Genomic DNA, 16,089 nt, shown 5'->3' on the forward strand with positions numbered 1-16,089 from the left:
TTCAAATGCATAAAAGATGACGGGAGGATGCTTGCAATACGTCTAACCACCAGCAGTCTCTCTGGATAGCATTCTAACCCATCGTTCTTTTACCCACCATGCCACCTCAGTTTGGACCCAGCGATATGCACAAATGTCTCGACCCTTCTCTAATAAGAACAGTGCAGCGTAAACTGCCAGTTCAGATCCTCCCTGAACTGGAACACAAGCAATTCAAGACTGGTTTCACCCTGATTGGGGCCTTTCAGTCGGGTAAAACTTAGTTCCAATGGCTAGAGAACAAGGGCATACACTTGTCACTTAGGGCAGTTTATCAAATACACAACCAGTGACGGGAGGATTCCTGCAATAAGTCTAACTACTGCCAATCACTCGGGGTAACTTTACAATAAATTATTCTTTTGCTCACCATGCCACCTCAGTTTAGACCAAACCATATGCAAATCAGTCTCAACCCTGCTCCAGTAGGAAAGGTGCCAGGCCCTCCCTGAAACGAAACTGGAATCCTCCACTTCAGTATCACCCCTGCTTGACCTGAGTGCAAATGTCTCCCTTTTTATGCTGGCCTCTTTTGGTGTTGGCTTGTTTATGTGGCATCTTGCGCTTGTGGAGCTACAATTCTAGGCGGTTGCAGTGCGCTCGGTTGAATTTGTTCACTGGCTCCTCAATTCTGTAGTTTAATGCCTTCTTAGGTCAGGACAGTTCTCAGGGACCTTAGATGCTCTTTCTCGTCTCTGCCTGACCTTTACTCTACTCCCAGGTTCAGTTTACTGCTACACAAGTGCTGTGTCATGGCAGTACTCCAAAACCAATGTTAGTACTGGGTAGGGGTGTTTTGGGGGTGGGGTGTTGTTAGCCTTTGCTTTGGGTGTTGGTCAGCTTCCTCTTCCCACTCATTACAGAACATCAGTACTTGGGTGGTGCCGGCTGTATTAAAACCGCGCACTAATGGCCAAACCACCATCTTGTTTAGTGTACCAGAAGTGGTGGGAGGCTGACCATTCTGAAAATTCCAGGCTCGTTGTGGATGAGTGGGCATTGGGACGGGACCATTCTGCAACATCCGGTTCTGGCGACTGTGGCTCTGTAATGCGTCCAGCAATGCTGCAGTCGCAATGCAACAGAGCGTGGGAGTTATGCCAGAGCTCCTCGGACAGCTTGACTGGCCCCATCCCAACAAATAGTCTATTTTGTTTGCAGATTCTAGATGCCTTTCCTTTCTGCTTTGAGGGAAGAAAGAGATTGATACCACATGTTCTTATCATGCCCAAAACTGGAACAGTTTCCAAGAAGAATCTTTAATTACCTTTGACAACTCTGGGGGATTATGATCAAACCATCAGTGGGGACTGCAGTGCTATGTTTAGCGATTTTTCCCCAAGCAAAGTAGAACTGATATTTATCTCTACTTTAATATTTTGTTCAGTCATTACACAAAAATAGAATTGGAAAGAAGTACCATAATTCCAACATTTGTTGAATGAAATCCCATTGTGTGTCACTCATGGAAGAGTGTAATACGCAGAGAATCTGTGCTTGATGCATGAACACAAATGCTTGCCTCTTCTTTCTTTAGGATGGACAATAGTGCTTTCCTGCAGGTGACTGATAGCATTGCGTTAATAACTTAACTTTTTTTTCCATCTGTTTGACTCCATTAGTGTGTTTTCGAATGTTCACATATGTGCTGATTCATCCGACAGGAAGATAAATAGAAGGATGGTTGTTTTAGCTTTGCTAGTGATTGATTTAATTTGTGTTTTGTTTATTTTAGGTGTAACTACTCATCATGGCTATTTCACAGTTTCGTCTTTTTAAAATTTGCACTTGCATAGCATCATTCTGCTCTTTTTTTAAGCGGTTAATATGCAGGTGAGTTGTTTAAATTCATTAATTTTCCTATTAGCTTTGTCGTCTTAAGTTAGGTGTATAATGTTGCCTTTAATGTAAGGGTGTTGAATTTTTAGCTGCACCAAAATTACTGACCCATTTGAAAAGGACATACTTTTCAATTTTTGATTGTGCCCTTTACGTTCATCACTAACAGCATACATGTAATATTCCAACTTTGTTTTTTTAATAACACTCCAATTTGAGGGTATATCTTGTATGTGCTAATGCAGTCTGTTCAGCAAAGGGCCTTACTCTGAGCTTCTGTATTGTTGTAGTCCAATAGGTAGCTTCAATATGGTATTTTCTTTCAAGGACAGTGTGTAGAAATATTGGCACGGTTGTATAACTTTTATCAAACACATTCTCTAACTAAAGCCAGATCTAATGACTGTCATTGCATGATCAAGAGAAGTAAGACCTATTGACTTTACCAGTGCTTGTTTTTATTTCTTGGAAATCAAATTCTTTTATTTCTGTGCTAAATAGTTTGTGGATGTCAACCTTTTACCATTTACTCCTGCTTTTTATGCTTTGATTGGTCCGCAGATTCTTCAAAAAAAAAAAGTTTTGTTTTATAAGAATGAACAAGCAATAACCTGTTGGAGTACATAGTATTGGGACACACATATTCATGTATGGCACATGCATGTATCGTATGATATGTGTTATCAACAGTTGCCCACTCAGCTGCAGCATCAAGTACAGCAAAGGCATGATTCATTGACACAGTAATTATTACCGGAACAGTAATCTACCTGAGGGGGAATGGTGATTTTCTATCCCTGCGGGAGATCTAAGACTGGGCGTTCCTTTGGGGTCGCTGTAGTAAGCGCTGAGGGTATTTAGCTGTCTGATCCCCACAGTTCCTACTTGGCCGCCTCTTATCTGTTGCCCAAATCTCCCTCAGCCTTCCTTCTACTGTGAGGCCGCTTGTCTTTAAACGTCAGTGTCACGCAATGTCCCTATGAGCTATACCCTGGGTCAGGTCGAGACATCTGTTAACCAATTTATTACTCTCATTCGACTGTAAATGCCCAGAATACAAATACCTAAAGTGTGTATATTGTATCTGTATAGTGTGCGCTCCAAGTCCCCAAACACCTTGGCCTAAAATCTCGTTACTATAGGACAGCTCCACAGCATATGGATGAAGTTGACATCGATCTGGGCACAATGATGGCAGCATATGGTGTCTGATTACTTAATAATTTTCAGCCTGTGTGAAGTGAGATAAGTGCAATGTAAAAGTTGAATACTGTGTATTTGTAAAAGTCGAATACTGTGTATTTGTAGCGTGTTTCAGGGCACTTTGTGTACCCTCACCATGTCTTGCTCCCATTCTTTTTCTTTTAATGGTCTGCCCAAGTGGTTTTTTCAGTAGTTTTGTAATCCTGGCAAGGTGTGTGTCCATGGAAAAGTCATCCGATTCAAGACATGAGGCTGTGGCACCAGCCAAGGGTCAGCAAGGTCCTCAGCAAGTTGTGTGTGGGTGGCTCTGCCGTGCCCGTCCTCTAGAGATCACCCATTGACCTCAGTAGTGTTATATATGTCAGGAATTCTGTCGGTGGCAGGCCCTCATCCCTGACTAGATCATCAAGGTCGCAAGCCCTGCCTTCCGTGGAGCAGCAGTGGGGGGTGGGGGAGTAACCCTTCCCCCACCACCCCTACCCCCCCCCGAATCGCGACCTGCTGCCATTCCATCCCATAGCATACACTGTAGAAATAAGCCTCTTCCAAATGTGGATATGCTAACTATGGGGAGTGTGGGCGCACACAGAGGGTGGTGTGGTGCCTTACAGACCACAGCTTTCCAGCAGCATAGCGCTAGGTTAGGGCACTGGACTGCCCTCAGCTGCTCTCCCAATATCGCCGCCACAAGGGCATCCCTGCAGCACGGTTCTCTTACTGTCTCCTGTCTCTCTAACATGGTGTCTGGTTAACCATCTTCCCACTCATTGCAGTTGGGCAGAGCAGAAGTACTGCTCAAAGTCTGGAGCCCCCAATTGTCCTCTATTAGTCAGCACCTCCAGCAAAACCCAGAGTCTGCCCCATCCAAAAGTCTGTCCCATCCCAAATCAAGTGATTTAGCTGGGTATTTAGCTCCCTGAACCAGCTCTGCGGCATCCATGTGGGAAGGTTAACAAAACAGTTAAGATGAACATCTTAAACAGCACAAATCTGCCAATAATGGTTTATTTAAGGGAGTGCCAAAACACCTGTGCAGCCCTTCAAGTCTCATTGTGCCTCACCCAGGTTTTCTTCCGTCGTTTCCACTCTGGAATGATACACATTGACCCCAAAATATCTGAGCGCGTGAGGGTCCATTTAACATCCCATTGTGGCTCGAGCCACAGTGGACCGTGAAATCGAGGGGATGCTGAGAAGGCACAGAAATTATTCTAGTTGAGTCGTCCCCCCGAGACTCTTCCCAAAGAGTTCAGGATCTATATGCTCAAGGAGACTCCAATATTGGCATCACAGAGGTACAGAAGCAAGTCATTATGCAAGACACCATGCTCTGCGATCTGCAGTGGAATCCATCTCCCTCTTCACTCTGTTATTATCATGGATGCAAATAGTTGAACTGCCTACGCAAAAAGCAGTGGGAACAGTGGGGCATCCCTGACGTGTCCCTCTGTGCACTTCGAATGCCTCCGAAATGCACCAACACGTCCATACCCACACATGGGCACCTGAGTATAATGGGGTTAGCCAATTGTCCCACCCCGGCCCCAAGTACATGCTGTGCATGACTGCTCTTTGGTATCCCCAATCTAACATGTCAAATGCTTTGTGAATGTCTATAAATAGTATTAGCTGTGGCAGATTATCACCCAGGACCCTGAAGAGGCCCTGGATGTTGAGGGAGGTACTAAACTGAGGAATTAAACCATTGCGGTCATGGTAGACCAGTTTATTGATACCACGTGCCATATCCGCTATGGTCTCCCTTGCTCTGTGATGGGTCTCCTCAGGAACTCACCCTCCATAGTCCCTAGGCGAGGCAGCGGTGCCCTGTCCAGGAAAGATCGTCTCCTCTTTATGTTCCTGCGGCTGCACACTATAGAGTTCTCTGTAGCTATCGACCAACATCCTGTGAACATCACTGTGGCAAAACACTAGGTCACCGGATGCTTTTTTGATGCGAGTAACAGAGTGACCACAATCTGAAGGCTGGAGAAGTCTTGGTAGTAGTCAGCCTGCCCTACCACCCTCTGTATGATTGATGTGCATGTAGCCTTAAGACCGTAACACACAGTCTATCGAGAGTCGTTGGATGTTTCTCTCACAGAGCTGCAATCTTGGGTCTAGCCTAACAGTCTGCAGGGAGAGTCTGTTTCAAAGCTCGGATAGAACTCTCAAGAGTTGTTTGTTCTTTCTCTTTCGCTCAGTAGAAACAGTTACCACGACTAGCCCCATGTTGCAGTCTCTAAACATCTACCAGCCCCAGTTTCCTGCTCAGTCTCTAAATCCCACTGCCAATTTTACCTTGGGTGTGTCTGCCAGCAGCCATACCGATGTATTAAGGTGTATGTCTTCCACGCTATTATAGTCACCTACCAGTAATGTGCACGCCCACCTAAGACAGAAGTGGGATGAGCGTGTTTAGGAATAGAGTTTGCCTGACACTCAGGGCACAAATGCTGCGCAGCAGTGCTGGTAAGCTTTTAAGACGCGCCTTGAGGAGGACATATCTACCTTCCCTGTCTAGTTTCACAGTGATGGGCTCAATCTTCTTGCTCAGTCGCTCCCATATTCTGTCTGGGTATCTCCTCTTCCGTTAAGTGTGTCTCTTGAATGAACGCAATGTCCACCCCTCTGCACTTACAGTATTGCAGTATCTTGTGTTGCATCCTTGTGGAGTCCATCTCTGCATGGTCATCCCCCAAACCATTTGCCTTTTTCCCTCCACCTTATGCTGAACTAGTCCTTAGGACTCTACTGCTACCCAGTACTAAAGTGCTTGTGTTCTGTTCCTAAAACATTTGACTTGTACCCATTTAGCATATTTAATGTACCTATAAATCCCTTGTAGACTGGTATATCGTATACCCAAGGCCTGTAAATTAAATGCTGCTAGTGGGCCTGCAGCACTTACCGTGCCATCCACTTAAGTAACACTTTACAAATTGTCCTTCACCTGCCGCTGCAGCCTGAGTGCAGTTTTAAACTGCCATGTCGACTTGACATTGAAGCCCCCTTGTCAAGCCTTAAACTCCCCTTTGATTGTGTATAAGTGACCTCTACAGTATGGCTTAGGTAGCCCATAGGGCATGGTGCTGTGTAAGTAAAAGGTCGAACATGTCTTTTTTAGTTTTACCTGTCCTGGTAGTGAAAAACTCCCAGATTTGTTTTTCACCACAGTGAGGCCTACCCCTCCCATAGGATAATGTTGGGGATTCTTTAACCCGTTCAGCGCGGCGCAAATTCTTGCGCTGTGCTGATTGTTCCATTGGGTCTATGGAACCATGACGGAACGGTTCCGTCATAAGCACAGGCCAACTGACGCTCATGACGGAACCGTTCCGTCATGAGCATGGAAAGGGTTAATAAGCTGTCATTTTTTATTTGGGAGCTGATAGCTATGTCATGGCTGGTGTCTTTGAAATTGTGGTGGAAAGCCCTATTTAATGGTTTATGTCTGTGTTTTTTTTATCACAATTGTAAAAATTACACTTTTAGAAATTTGACATTTTTTCTGTCCTTAGCCCTTTTGTGCCTGTAGCCTGTGTCACATGACTGGGAGAAACTGGCAGTTAGACTTTGTGAATTACTCCCAGATAGTCACACAATAGATTGGTTTAAGTGTTCTTCAATGGGCCATCTGCTGTTAAGATGGAGTGGGCAGAGCTGAGCACAGCCTCTCTTGCAACTGAATAGCCTGTGCTCTGCCTTCACACAAAGAGATTAACAACCCCACATTGTCACTGCAGCCACCTTGGAGTCAGGGCAGGAGAAATTAGAAAGGATGTGCCTCTCAAAGTCCCTGCCTAGAAGCTTCTCCCACCTACCTGAACCAGGGCACCAACATTTGAGTACACTTTTGGACCTGTGGATACTCTTACAGAAAAGACTGCTGTTCTTCTGGAAGGACTGCTGCTCTGCTGGATTGATGCTTTAGAGGACTGCTGAACTGCTGGATTGCTGCTCTGTTTGTTCTGCTGCTCTGCTACCTTCTGTCTGGGGAAAGGGGCTGGAGCTTCAACTTCCCCAGGACCCCCAGAGTGTCTCACAAGGGCTAGTTGGGTTCAGAGCCACAAGGACACAAAAGGCTTCCTCCATCTTGAAACCACACCTGGACCCAGTGAGTCCTGATCATCCAAGTGGTGCCTCTCCAGTACTGGACCTTTGGAAGTGGTGCTTAAGGTGCCCATATAGAGAAATCCAAAAGTTTTGGCTAAAAACTTCTTTGAGAACCAGGAGGAGACTGGGACCAACTTGATCGTCTGCCCTCCCAAGCAGTTTGATTTACTTTGCGGTTTTTCCCCACTACATTCTTTTCCCCAGCAACAAATCAGTTTCAGCAGTCCTTTGCTAAAGATGTATCTTACTTAGTGGGACTATCTTCGACCATAGCCCTCTGCCTCGTCCCCCTGGAGATTTTTTAATTCCCTTTTGGAGACTAAGTGCGAACATAGAAAGCATTGACCCAATGCTTTCTGGCAATGACACTCCTTCATCAGGCACCTCATCTTATCCTGTTGAACATTTCTTTCTCAAAACCTTTTTCTCAAGAATTTTTTTAAGTCTGAAGGTAAGACCTAACCCAGCCCAATCCACTTCTTATATCCAAACTGCGCTACATTGCGGTCGGCCATATTTTTTAATTTTGACCCAGTCTTGGATGAATAGAGGTCTGCGGTTGGCGCTTCGTTCTTTTAGGCACATTAATTTACAAAAAAATGATTCATAACTCTGGTACTACTGGTTGCACTTTTGATGTCAAATTCTTTATTAACATGTTCTTGTGTTGTGCTTTCACTTTATTACTTTTTGTGTGCTGCATAAATACTTTACACATTGCATTTAAGTTAAGCCTGGCTATCCAGGGTTCAGCACTGGTTAATTTAGTAACTTTTTGTGGTTCACCCTACGAGGGATTGTGGCTATTGCTTGACCAGGGCTCCCACCACAGTTGGTCAACAAGCCCAATTTTTAACAGCATCCCTCGCATATTTCAAGTGACAAAGGTTTAGTTATTCATGTTTGGCGGAAGATCCCAGGATAATGAGTCTGGTGGTGTATCAATTTGCACAGCGATGTAGGTGGGCATGTGTTCAGTGGAAAAGAGGAAAAACTTCCCATCACTGCCCCTCCTACACCCTCTGCTTAGCAGTGCAGCTGCATTCTGTGCAAATTCAGCAAGTGCACCATGAGAAAAAGAGAGCTGTGTTCAATCCGTAACAAATTCTTCAATAGATGAGAGCCAAGGAAGACATATGTGAGGGTGTGTGGCAATTCAGAATGTTTCTCCCCCAGCACCCTCCTGTAACAAAACAATATGTATAATTGTGCTAGAGGCCTTATAGACTGGTATAAAGTGAGGTGTCTGGATGCTAGTGAACCTTCATACAAACCAAACATGGTTGTATATATGTCTGAATTCTCTAACCTGTGAGTTCCTGTGTAGTAGGAAGATTTTATAGTTTGCAGTCTGCGGCATTATATGTGGAGCTAACGAGGACTCACGGAATGTGGCGCCTACGAGCCTGAGCTGTCTGTTACATCTCTGTGTTCCTACTGATGGAGGTTCTTGGTGACAGGACCCCAAAGTCTTTTGTATTTCTTCCGCACTCTCCTTTTCCACCTGACGTTTGGAGCAGCCTTGGGCGTCCGTTCTATCCCAGCATCTCATCTTTTTATTCTTCTTGGTGCAGCGCAGCTTCAGTTTTTGTCATGTAGTTTAGTGCAGTGTCGTTCAAGCCAGTTCGAGGCGCCATTGGGGGTGTTTAAGAACTGGGTCTGTCAATGTGGAATTCCTCTGTATGGATAATACTTAACAGCCAAGCTGCAATGCCCCTGGCACCAACAAAATATTAATAGTAGTCTGCCCAACACTGTTTGATTTTTATCACTTAAATGTCTGCTTCAAATACATTTTAGAAAGCCATCCATTTTTATCTAAATATCAGCTTATTCTGGAAATGAACATATTTTTGGTTAAAATACACCCATATATTATTCCAACCAAGCAAACATTTGTCATTTAGTTCAACTGCACTGCGATCGAGCTGCCCTCGCATCACCAAGACCGGTCACCAAACCGGCGTGATTTACAGAGCGATCTTATACGCCTCACCCTGGCTTCCTTGACGCTCAATTTTAACCTATTCCTTGGAGGACCCTGCACTGTTGCAGGTGCCAAGCAATCGGCTACGCTTCATCCCGGTCATACCGACGCTTCTCCTTTCGCATTCCTTATCGGTACGCTAACCCCGTAACCGCGTCCGGATCTGAGGCAAACAGGCCTGCTGATGGCAATTGAGGCTTATTAGTGTTAGGCATGTATAAATATGTCCTGATGATGATTCGTGAATTTTAAATACGAATCGAAACGCCGTCGACAAATATATGCACCTTTATCCAACTGTAAAAATGAATTTTTTCCTTCTAAAATGTAAAGGTGCTAGTATTCTGTTTTTCATTTTAAACTGTGACACCAACAGTATAACAGAACACTAAGCTTTTGCCTAAAAGCCCTTTGTTTGTTTTTTCTGTCTATGCTGTATGTCTGTAAAGTTGGGTACAGGCCTGTGCCCCGTCTTCTTTATTGTGAGAATTTTTTGTACTACATTCTTTAATAAGTAAATACTAGACCTCTGTCCGGCTGGACATGTCAAGCTAATATAGTAACGATTTTGTCTAGATTTATTTGATTCTATTCTTATACTTGTAAGGGGCCGTTGTTGTCTTAACCCCTTCGATGCTGATGACGAGCTCAGCTCGTCATCAGCCACCGGTGGCGTGTGCTGATGACGAGCTGAGCTCGTCATGTATCGCGGTTATTAGAAAAATGCAGCACAGCACAAAAATCACCGCAGCAGCGATGCGGTTAAAGAGTCAATTTCCAAGGTCCCTTGCTGACTTAATTGGGTGCCCTTGTTGTCTACAAATATATTTAGTTCACTGGGCTACACACCAGAGAGCTACTTTCAGGTAGCTCACAAACTACTTTTTGGTTAATCCTGTTCTATATCCAAGAAGTTAGACAAGCCCTCCGGTACTACCTCACTCGTCAGACATGTCTCTCGTGTAAGGTTATCATGTCCTCACGCTCCAAGCCCACTAATCAGAAAGTTATTCACACAGCTTGCACTCATTAGTGTCTTTAGCTCACCCATTCAGTATATCCACCTTGTGCATACTGTCTTATCGACTGCCCCTCCATCCTCCGACCTTGTTGACTAGTTTGCGTTTGTCATCTTGGAGCAGTCCAAGATCTAGGGCTACCTCATCAATTGTGTGTTCCAAAACTCCACGTTGGTTGTTGATGGCTTTTAGAATGTGGATCAGTGACACAGCGGAGTCAGCTTTGCTTTGTTTCGAAGTGGATGGTGTAGCCAGGGTGGTGCCATCCGCCGGATGAGATTGGGTATGTTCAGCCTCAGGGCAGCTACTCATGCCCCGACTCTTCAGTGGTCTTGTGTGTCCCTCTGTGAGTGGGGGCCAGGAGGGCAGCTGTACTATACATCTGTCGCTATGATGGGAGGATCAGAAGTGTCAAATAGGTGTATGCAGGGTGCCTTAATTAAGTGTGTTTGTTAGAAATGGGGTCTCTGGTTGGCAGAGGTATGACCCATTGGCCAAGAAGGGACCGCCACTCTATCCAGGATAAGTTTCAAAACTGCCTTCGAGACTCCTGTACCCATTCTCAGGTAGCTTGGCACGGAACTGGCAAGCTTATCCAAAGAGGCAAAGTGTAAAGTGTTTATGTAACACACTCCCACTGCAAATCAAAGAAAACGCTGCAAAGCAGACCACAGGTTTAGGAAAATAGTAAGTATTGATCTGGTAAGAAAACAACAAGAATACAATCAGCAGGTTGAATTCTAACTTCCTAAAAGCAGTACATTTAAAAGTCAGCGGGCTCGCTGTAGAGCCTTTATGGTACTCCAGCCAGTTCTTGTGAGGTTTGGCTTCACGGAATAGTTCTGGTAAACCTAACACCTGCCTTGCACCTAGCTATGCAGGGCGATGCGGCCTGGACAGCTCGGGTTGCATTGGGTGCGGAAAAGTAAAGTACGGAGTTGGCAGGAGGCAGCTCCATGACCGCTTGGGTCGGGTTAGTTGTAGTAATACAGTACGATGTTGCTGGAGGCAAAGCGGGACCGCTCGGATCGAGTTAGTTGCAGAAATAAAGTACGAAGTTGGGGGAGGTGCCGAGCGGCCTCCGGGATCGCTTGAATCTGGTTAGTTGCAGAGAATTGAGTACAGAGGGCTTGTCCTCCTTTGGAGAAGCCAATGCAGGACTAATGCTGCCTCCGCTGAGCCAGCCGTAGGACGTTAAACCTCCGATACTCAGGATGCCCCACAGTTCAGAACAAGATGCAGATCCTGGGGGAGTGGAGTGTTTGGTATCTCTGGGGCCTCAGTGGTTGACAGGGCGGCAAACCAACAAGTCCTGAAAGTCACTTTGGGGGTGTTTCTTGATCGGTGTGGCAGGGCAGAGGTCAGAGAGCAGCAGGGCAGCACAACCAAGCAGGGCAGCAGTCCCTTGGAACAGTCAGCACAGCAAGATGGCAATGCTCCAGCACAATAACCTTTACTCCAGCATAGATTACTCCAGTTCCAGTGGTGTACCAATGTGGTGTCAGAGCTTACTTTTATACCTGATGCCCAGCTACTAGAAAGGGCAGAAGCTTCTGGTAGAGTCTTTGAAGTTTTGGGGAGTTCCCTGCCTTTCCTGATCTGGTTCCTAGCTGTCTGCACTAACAAAACAGGGTTGTTAAGCCTATTGCGGGGTGGCAGGGCCAAACCTATTCAGGTGTAGGTGTGAATCACTAATCCTCCCTTTCAATCTCAAGAGGACCATCAGTTTGTAGATGGAGGGAGCCCTTCCTGTGTTGTGGGGAGTCTAGGGAATATGCAAGTGTGGGACTGCCACCCTGGGCAAGACATGGATTGGGGCAGCAGCAGGCACACAGAGCTGAGTGAACGGCTGAGGAATGTCCACTTTCTAAAAGTGCAATTCTTAAACAGTAGTGCTAAATCCAAAGACACCAATAGAGAAGCTTTCTCTCTACCATTCCAACCATACTGAATACGATGTATCTGCTCCTTCCTATTCAAGAGTTATCACTTAAAGGGATATAAGGGAATTCTCAATGCTGGCCTATGGAAGCGGTAGGCCTTACTGTAGTGGCAGAGGCCTGCGACCGGTTTGCCAATGTCACTATGTTTTTAGGAGAGAGCACCCGCACCTTAAGACTCTGGGCACTTTACTGCTGCTAATCGGTGGTAAGTCCAACAAAAAGATATAGTCCAGAGCAGGAAGCGAAAGGGCAAAAGATAGGGGGACGCCACCCTACGGCTAACCGGTGAGCACTCAGAAGTAGCAGGTCAGGTCAGTGCTGCTCCTATGTAGCCACCCTAGGGGCCCGGGGAGCACCATCCCAGGATTCCAAAAGTCTTACGAGCCCTAACCAAGCCGAGGTGCCAAGAAAGTCCAGGTCTTCCCTGGTTTAATGCTGGTGTCACATTTAGTGGTCTCAAAGTAGGTATGATGCACTTAGTGAGTGATGGCAGGAGTAGAGGCAAATTCAGTGCTTTGGGGCACAAGTGAGTCTATCCTGCACTTGTGTAGAGTAGACAGGCAGCGCTGCTGCTATAAGTTATTGCTTCCATCCCCCCTCTACTCGCAATGAAAGAGTGAGGCCTCCTCACCCACAGTCCAGCTGATGTACAGCATAAGTATGAACCTTGCCCAGGAATTGTTCGGCAGTTGAGCTTACTTCAACTTAGGTGAGGGGCGACTGCTGAATTTGTCGCTGGTTCCCCGCACCAGGGATGGGGACCCCTGCTGTACAAGTGGGAAGAGAGCGAGGGTCCCCTCAGTCTAAATACGTGTCTCCGCTGCTCCCCGACCAACGCCAAGACTGGACATTCATCTGGGTCCAAATGTTACATTGCACTTCATAGGCCTTCCCACTGCCACTAGTATGCCTCAGATGAGACTAGAGGGCATATCTGTTGAAGGTCCCTCGTCCCACCGCATCTGATGTCAGCAATACTTCACAGGCACCCCAGAAGTAGTCGGTCACGGCTCACCAGCTGCTCAGGGGGCCGTAGGGGTAACGTGCTTAAGGGGTGTAACAAACTAGTGTGAGGAGGGCTGCCATTTTGAAGGTCTAATTCTGTACAGGGGCACAAGAGGGATGTGGCGCTCCTCACAGCTCAGTCTGGTATTAACGCACTTGTTCTGGGCTCCTGTCGGCACAGGGGAAACTGAGCAGCAGCCCCTAGCTCTGTGCAGTTGGGATAGAGACAGGTAAAATGGGGTGACCGGTTAGAGCTGCTCACGATGCGGCCATTTTGCTGCACTGCTGGCTCTGCCCACAATTGGATAGCCTGTACACCACAAATATAATTTTGTTATTTAAGATATTTTGTTTAGGTATTTGTAAGTGCAAAAGGATTACTGCTTTAGCATTACAAAATAATAGACATGCATATTTTCTTATGTTGAGCACTTATATCATGTTGTGGTGGGTGGTGGCAATGATAACGTTTGATGCAAAGGAAGAGGTGAAAAGTACACTGAGATTTCAAACTGTAAAGTTAAATAATCCAGGGAAACATGAGAACCACGTGAAAAGATGGGTGCAGAGGAGGAGTGGTGATATATTACTTCCGTTTTGGAGGAGTCCGTCACAATAGTCTTGCGGGCTATCCATTGTTGAATTGCATTGAGAAAGTCAGATATGTGATTGGAGGAGGAGGCAGAGGGTGCAACAGACATTTGTGGGCCATCAGCTGAAAGTGGCAGAAGGAGCCAAAAGATGGCTCCAAGAGAGGTAGTGTACAGAGAAAAGCCAACCTAGAACTGACCCTTGTGGGATGCCAACTGGTAGATAGGATCACTTGGAGTCGCATGCTACCGAGAATGATTGGTATGACTGATTTGAGAGAAGCGTTGTAGATCACAGTCCTTAATGCCAATTGTGTGCGAGAAGACCGATTTCTGGCGTGATCTGAAGTGTTGTAATGATTTTCCTTTGTTTTCAGAGGGAAACTGGGGATTCAGATGACTATTAGTTCCCTTAACCTCTTTGATACACTTAAAACATTTAGCGGGCCTTTTTACCGAACCTAATTAAGATTTATACATTCATCTTGTATATGACTGCCACATCTAGCTGGTTAACACAAGCATCTGCATTCTTCCTCTTTGTTCTGTTCACCTTCTGCTTTTTAGATCGAGCACAAGCTGTCTGGTTGTAAAATATCTATTGTCTGCTTACCAAGCCTACAGTGGGCTTAAAGCCTGCTCATTGCTAACCATTGGTTTGCTTTATTGTTTCTCACTTCCTTGCTTCCTATTCAGTGGCTTTACTTGCTTATCTTGTTCATTCTTGTGTTTGTCCCTCCCCTGAAATATTTAGGGAATCATTTTTTATGTTTCGCCTGGCGTCCACTGCGCAGCAGTGTTCGCGCAGGCGAAATCTTTTGAGTTTCAGTATGGGGCTTTAACCCGCCTCTCTGTTCCATTGGCTAGCTCCATAAATGGAGGCTAGCCATTGGAACAGAGATGCGTCTGTCATTGTCCGAGCAGATTCGTGGGCGTTCCGGCGATTTTTTTTTTTTCGCTCTCCGCCCCTTTAACAACGTCATTGCGGCGGTGGGCGGATTTTTTATTTTTTTTACGCCATGTTTTCGTCTTTTTCGAAGTGTCTTTTGCAGGAGTGGGCTGCGCCATTGTCGTCTCTGTGGCTTCTTTCCGTCTATCCGCAAGGCACACTGGTCAGAGAGGAGTCTTCGATGCTGGGTACACTTCCTTCCTTCCTGCCGGCTTTGTTCATTGCGTAGCAGTGACACCTTTACTGATTCTAGCAGTGGCTTCACGGCTCTTAGGGCAGCCAGCAGTTCACCCTCTCCATTGGCGTACATGCTCCCCTTACGAGTTGTGTTTTACAAACTGCATCTGTATCAGCGCGATTGTCGTCTCCGTGGCTTCTTTCCGTCTATTCTGGGCTGGCAACCTACCCAAGCAAGTTGAATCAGCAGAGAATTCAACTGCCCAAAAAATAACCTATTTAGAGGATGGGGACATATTGTCACAATTTTAGTAATATGGGTAGTTGTATTATTTTCATCAACGCAATTCTCACAGTTTATGACAAAGGCCGCCTGATCCATCTCTCTACTAAGTAAGCAATTGTGGTAATGCTTTCCCAATAGTTAGCCTGCAGCGTTAAATCTGTAGCCTAGTGATACCTGAAACCAAGATAACTGATTAGCTCCACCTTCCTTGCGGGTGGTTAGTCTTACCAGTTAATTGTAAGCCAAGATCTTGTGTCAAAAACAATTATTTCTTGATTTATTGAATGAAGATTTATAGCTAGATCTTTAACTAGCAGCAATATATCGGTATAACTCTCAGATTATGAAATTCCTGTATTATGCTTGCTAGTGGCGTCACATCTAGGGCAAATAGAATGAGTGAGAGAGGAATCCATTATTTGTTCCCCAACTGATTATAATCGGCCCGTTCACCTTGATCCTAGCAGTGGGGTTAGTATATATGAGGATGATCCACTGAAACATAGCCTTTCCAATACTTTCTAAGATTGTCATTATGAAGGGCCACTCAATAGAAGGAAAGGCCTTGGCTCATCCAGGAACACCACTGCGGCTGACAGTTCGGGGTCAATGTGATGAGTCGCTGCAAATAGTGTATGCCAATTATTGATAGTAGGCCTACCTGATCTATGAAGCTTGACTGATCTAATTGACCAGCCCTAGCAGTAGAGGAAGCAATCTATTTGCCAGTATCTTGGCTAAAAGTTTGTTGTTCACAGTAATCAGGGACGATGCACGGTAGGAGTCACATCTGGTGGACGGTTTACCTGTTTGGGTAAGGTGATTACTATAGCCTCCCTAAGTGAACCTGGGAGGGATCCAGTCCTGAAGGTCTCATTACAAAGCTCAAGGAGAGCAGGAGCAATTTCTTTAGCATATTTTGATAGAATATGGCTG

The 16,089-nt window shown here is 45.6% G+C and overlaps 1 protein-coding gene across 3 annotated transcripts in view; it reads left to right on the forward strand.

Annotated features, from left to right (window-relative positions):
• EBAG9 (estrogen receptor binding site associated antigen 9) overlaps positions 1-16,089 on the forward strand; it is a 191,304-nt gene that overhangs the window by 22,898 nt on the left and 152,317 nt on the right. For all 3 annotated transcript variants that reach the window (XM_086966127.1, XM_086966128.1, XM_086966126.1), the window contains one exon: positions 1,775-1,872. In XM_086966127.1, coding sequence (XP_086822253.1) covers positions 1,790-1,872 — 83 coding nt within the window. In that variant the 5' untranslated portion in view covers positions 1,775-1,789. The remainder of the gene's footprint in view (positions 1-1,774; positions 1,873-16,089) is intronic.

The sequence above is a fragment of the Lissotriton vulgaris genome, chromosome 4_1 (assembly GCF_964263255.1).
Source record: "Lissotriton vulgaris chromosome 4_1, aLisVul1.2, whole genome shotgun sequence".
NCBI lineage: Eukaryota > Metazoa > Chordata > Amphibia > Caudata > Salamandridae > Lissotriton > Lissotriton vulgaris.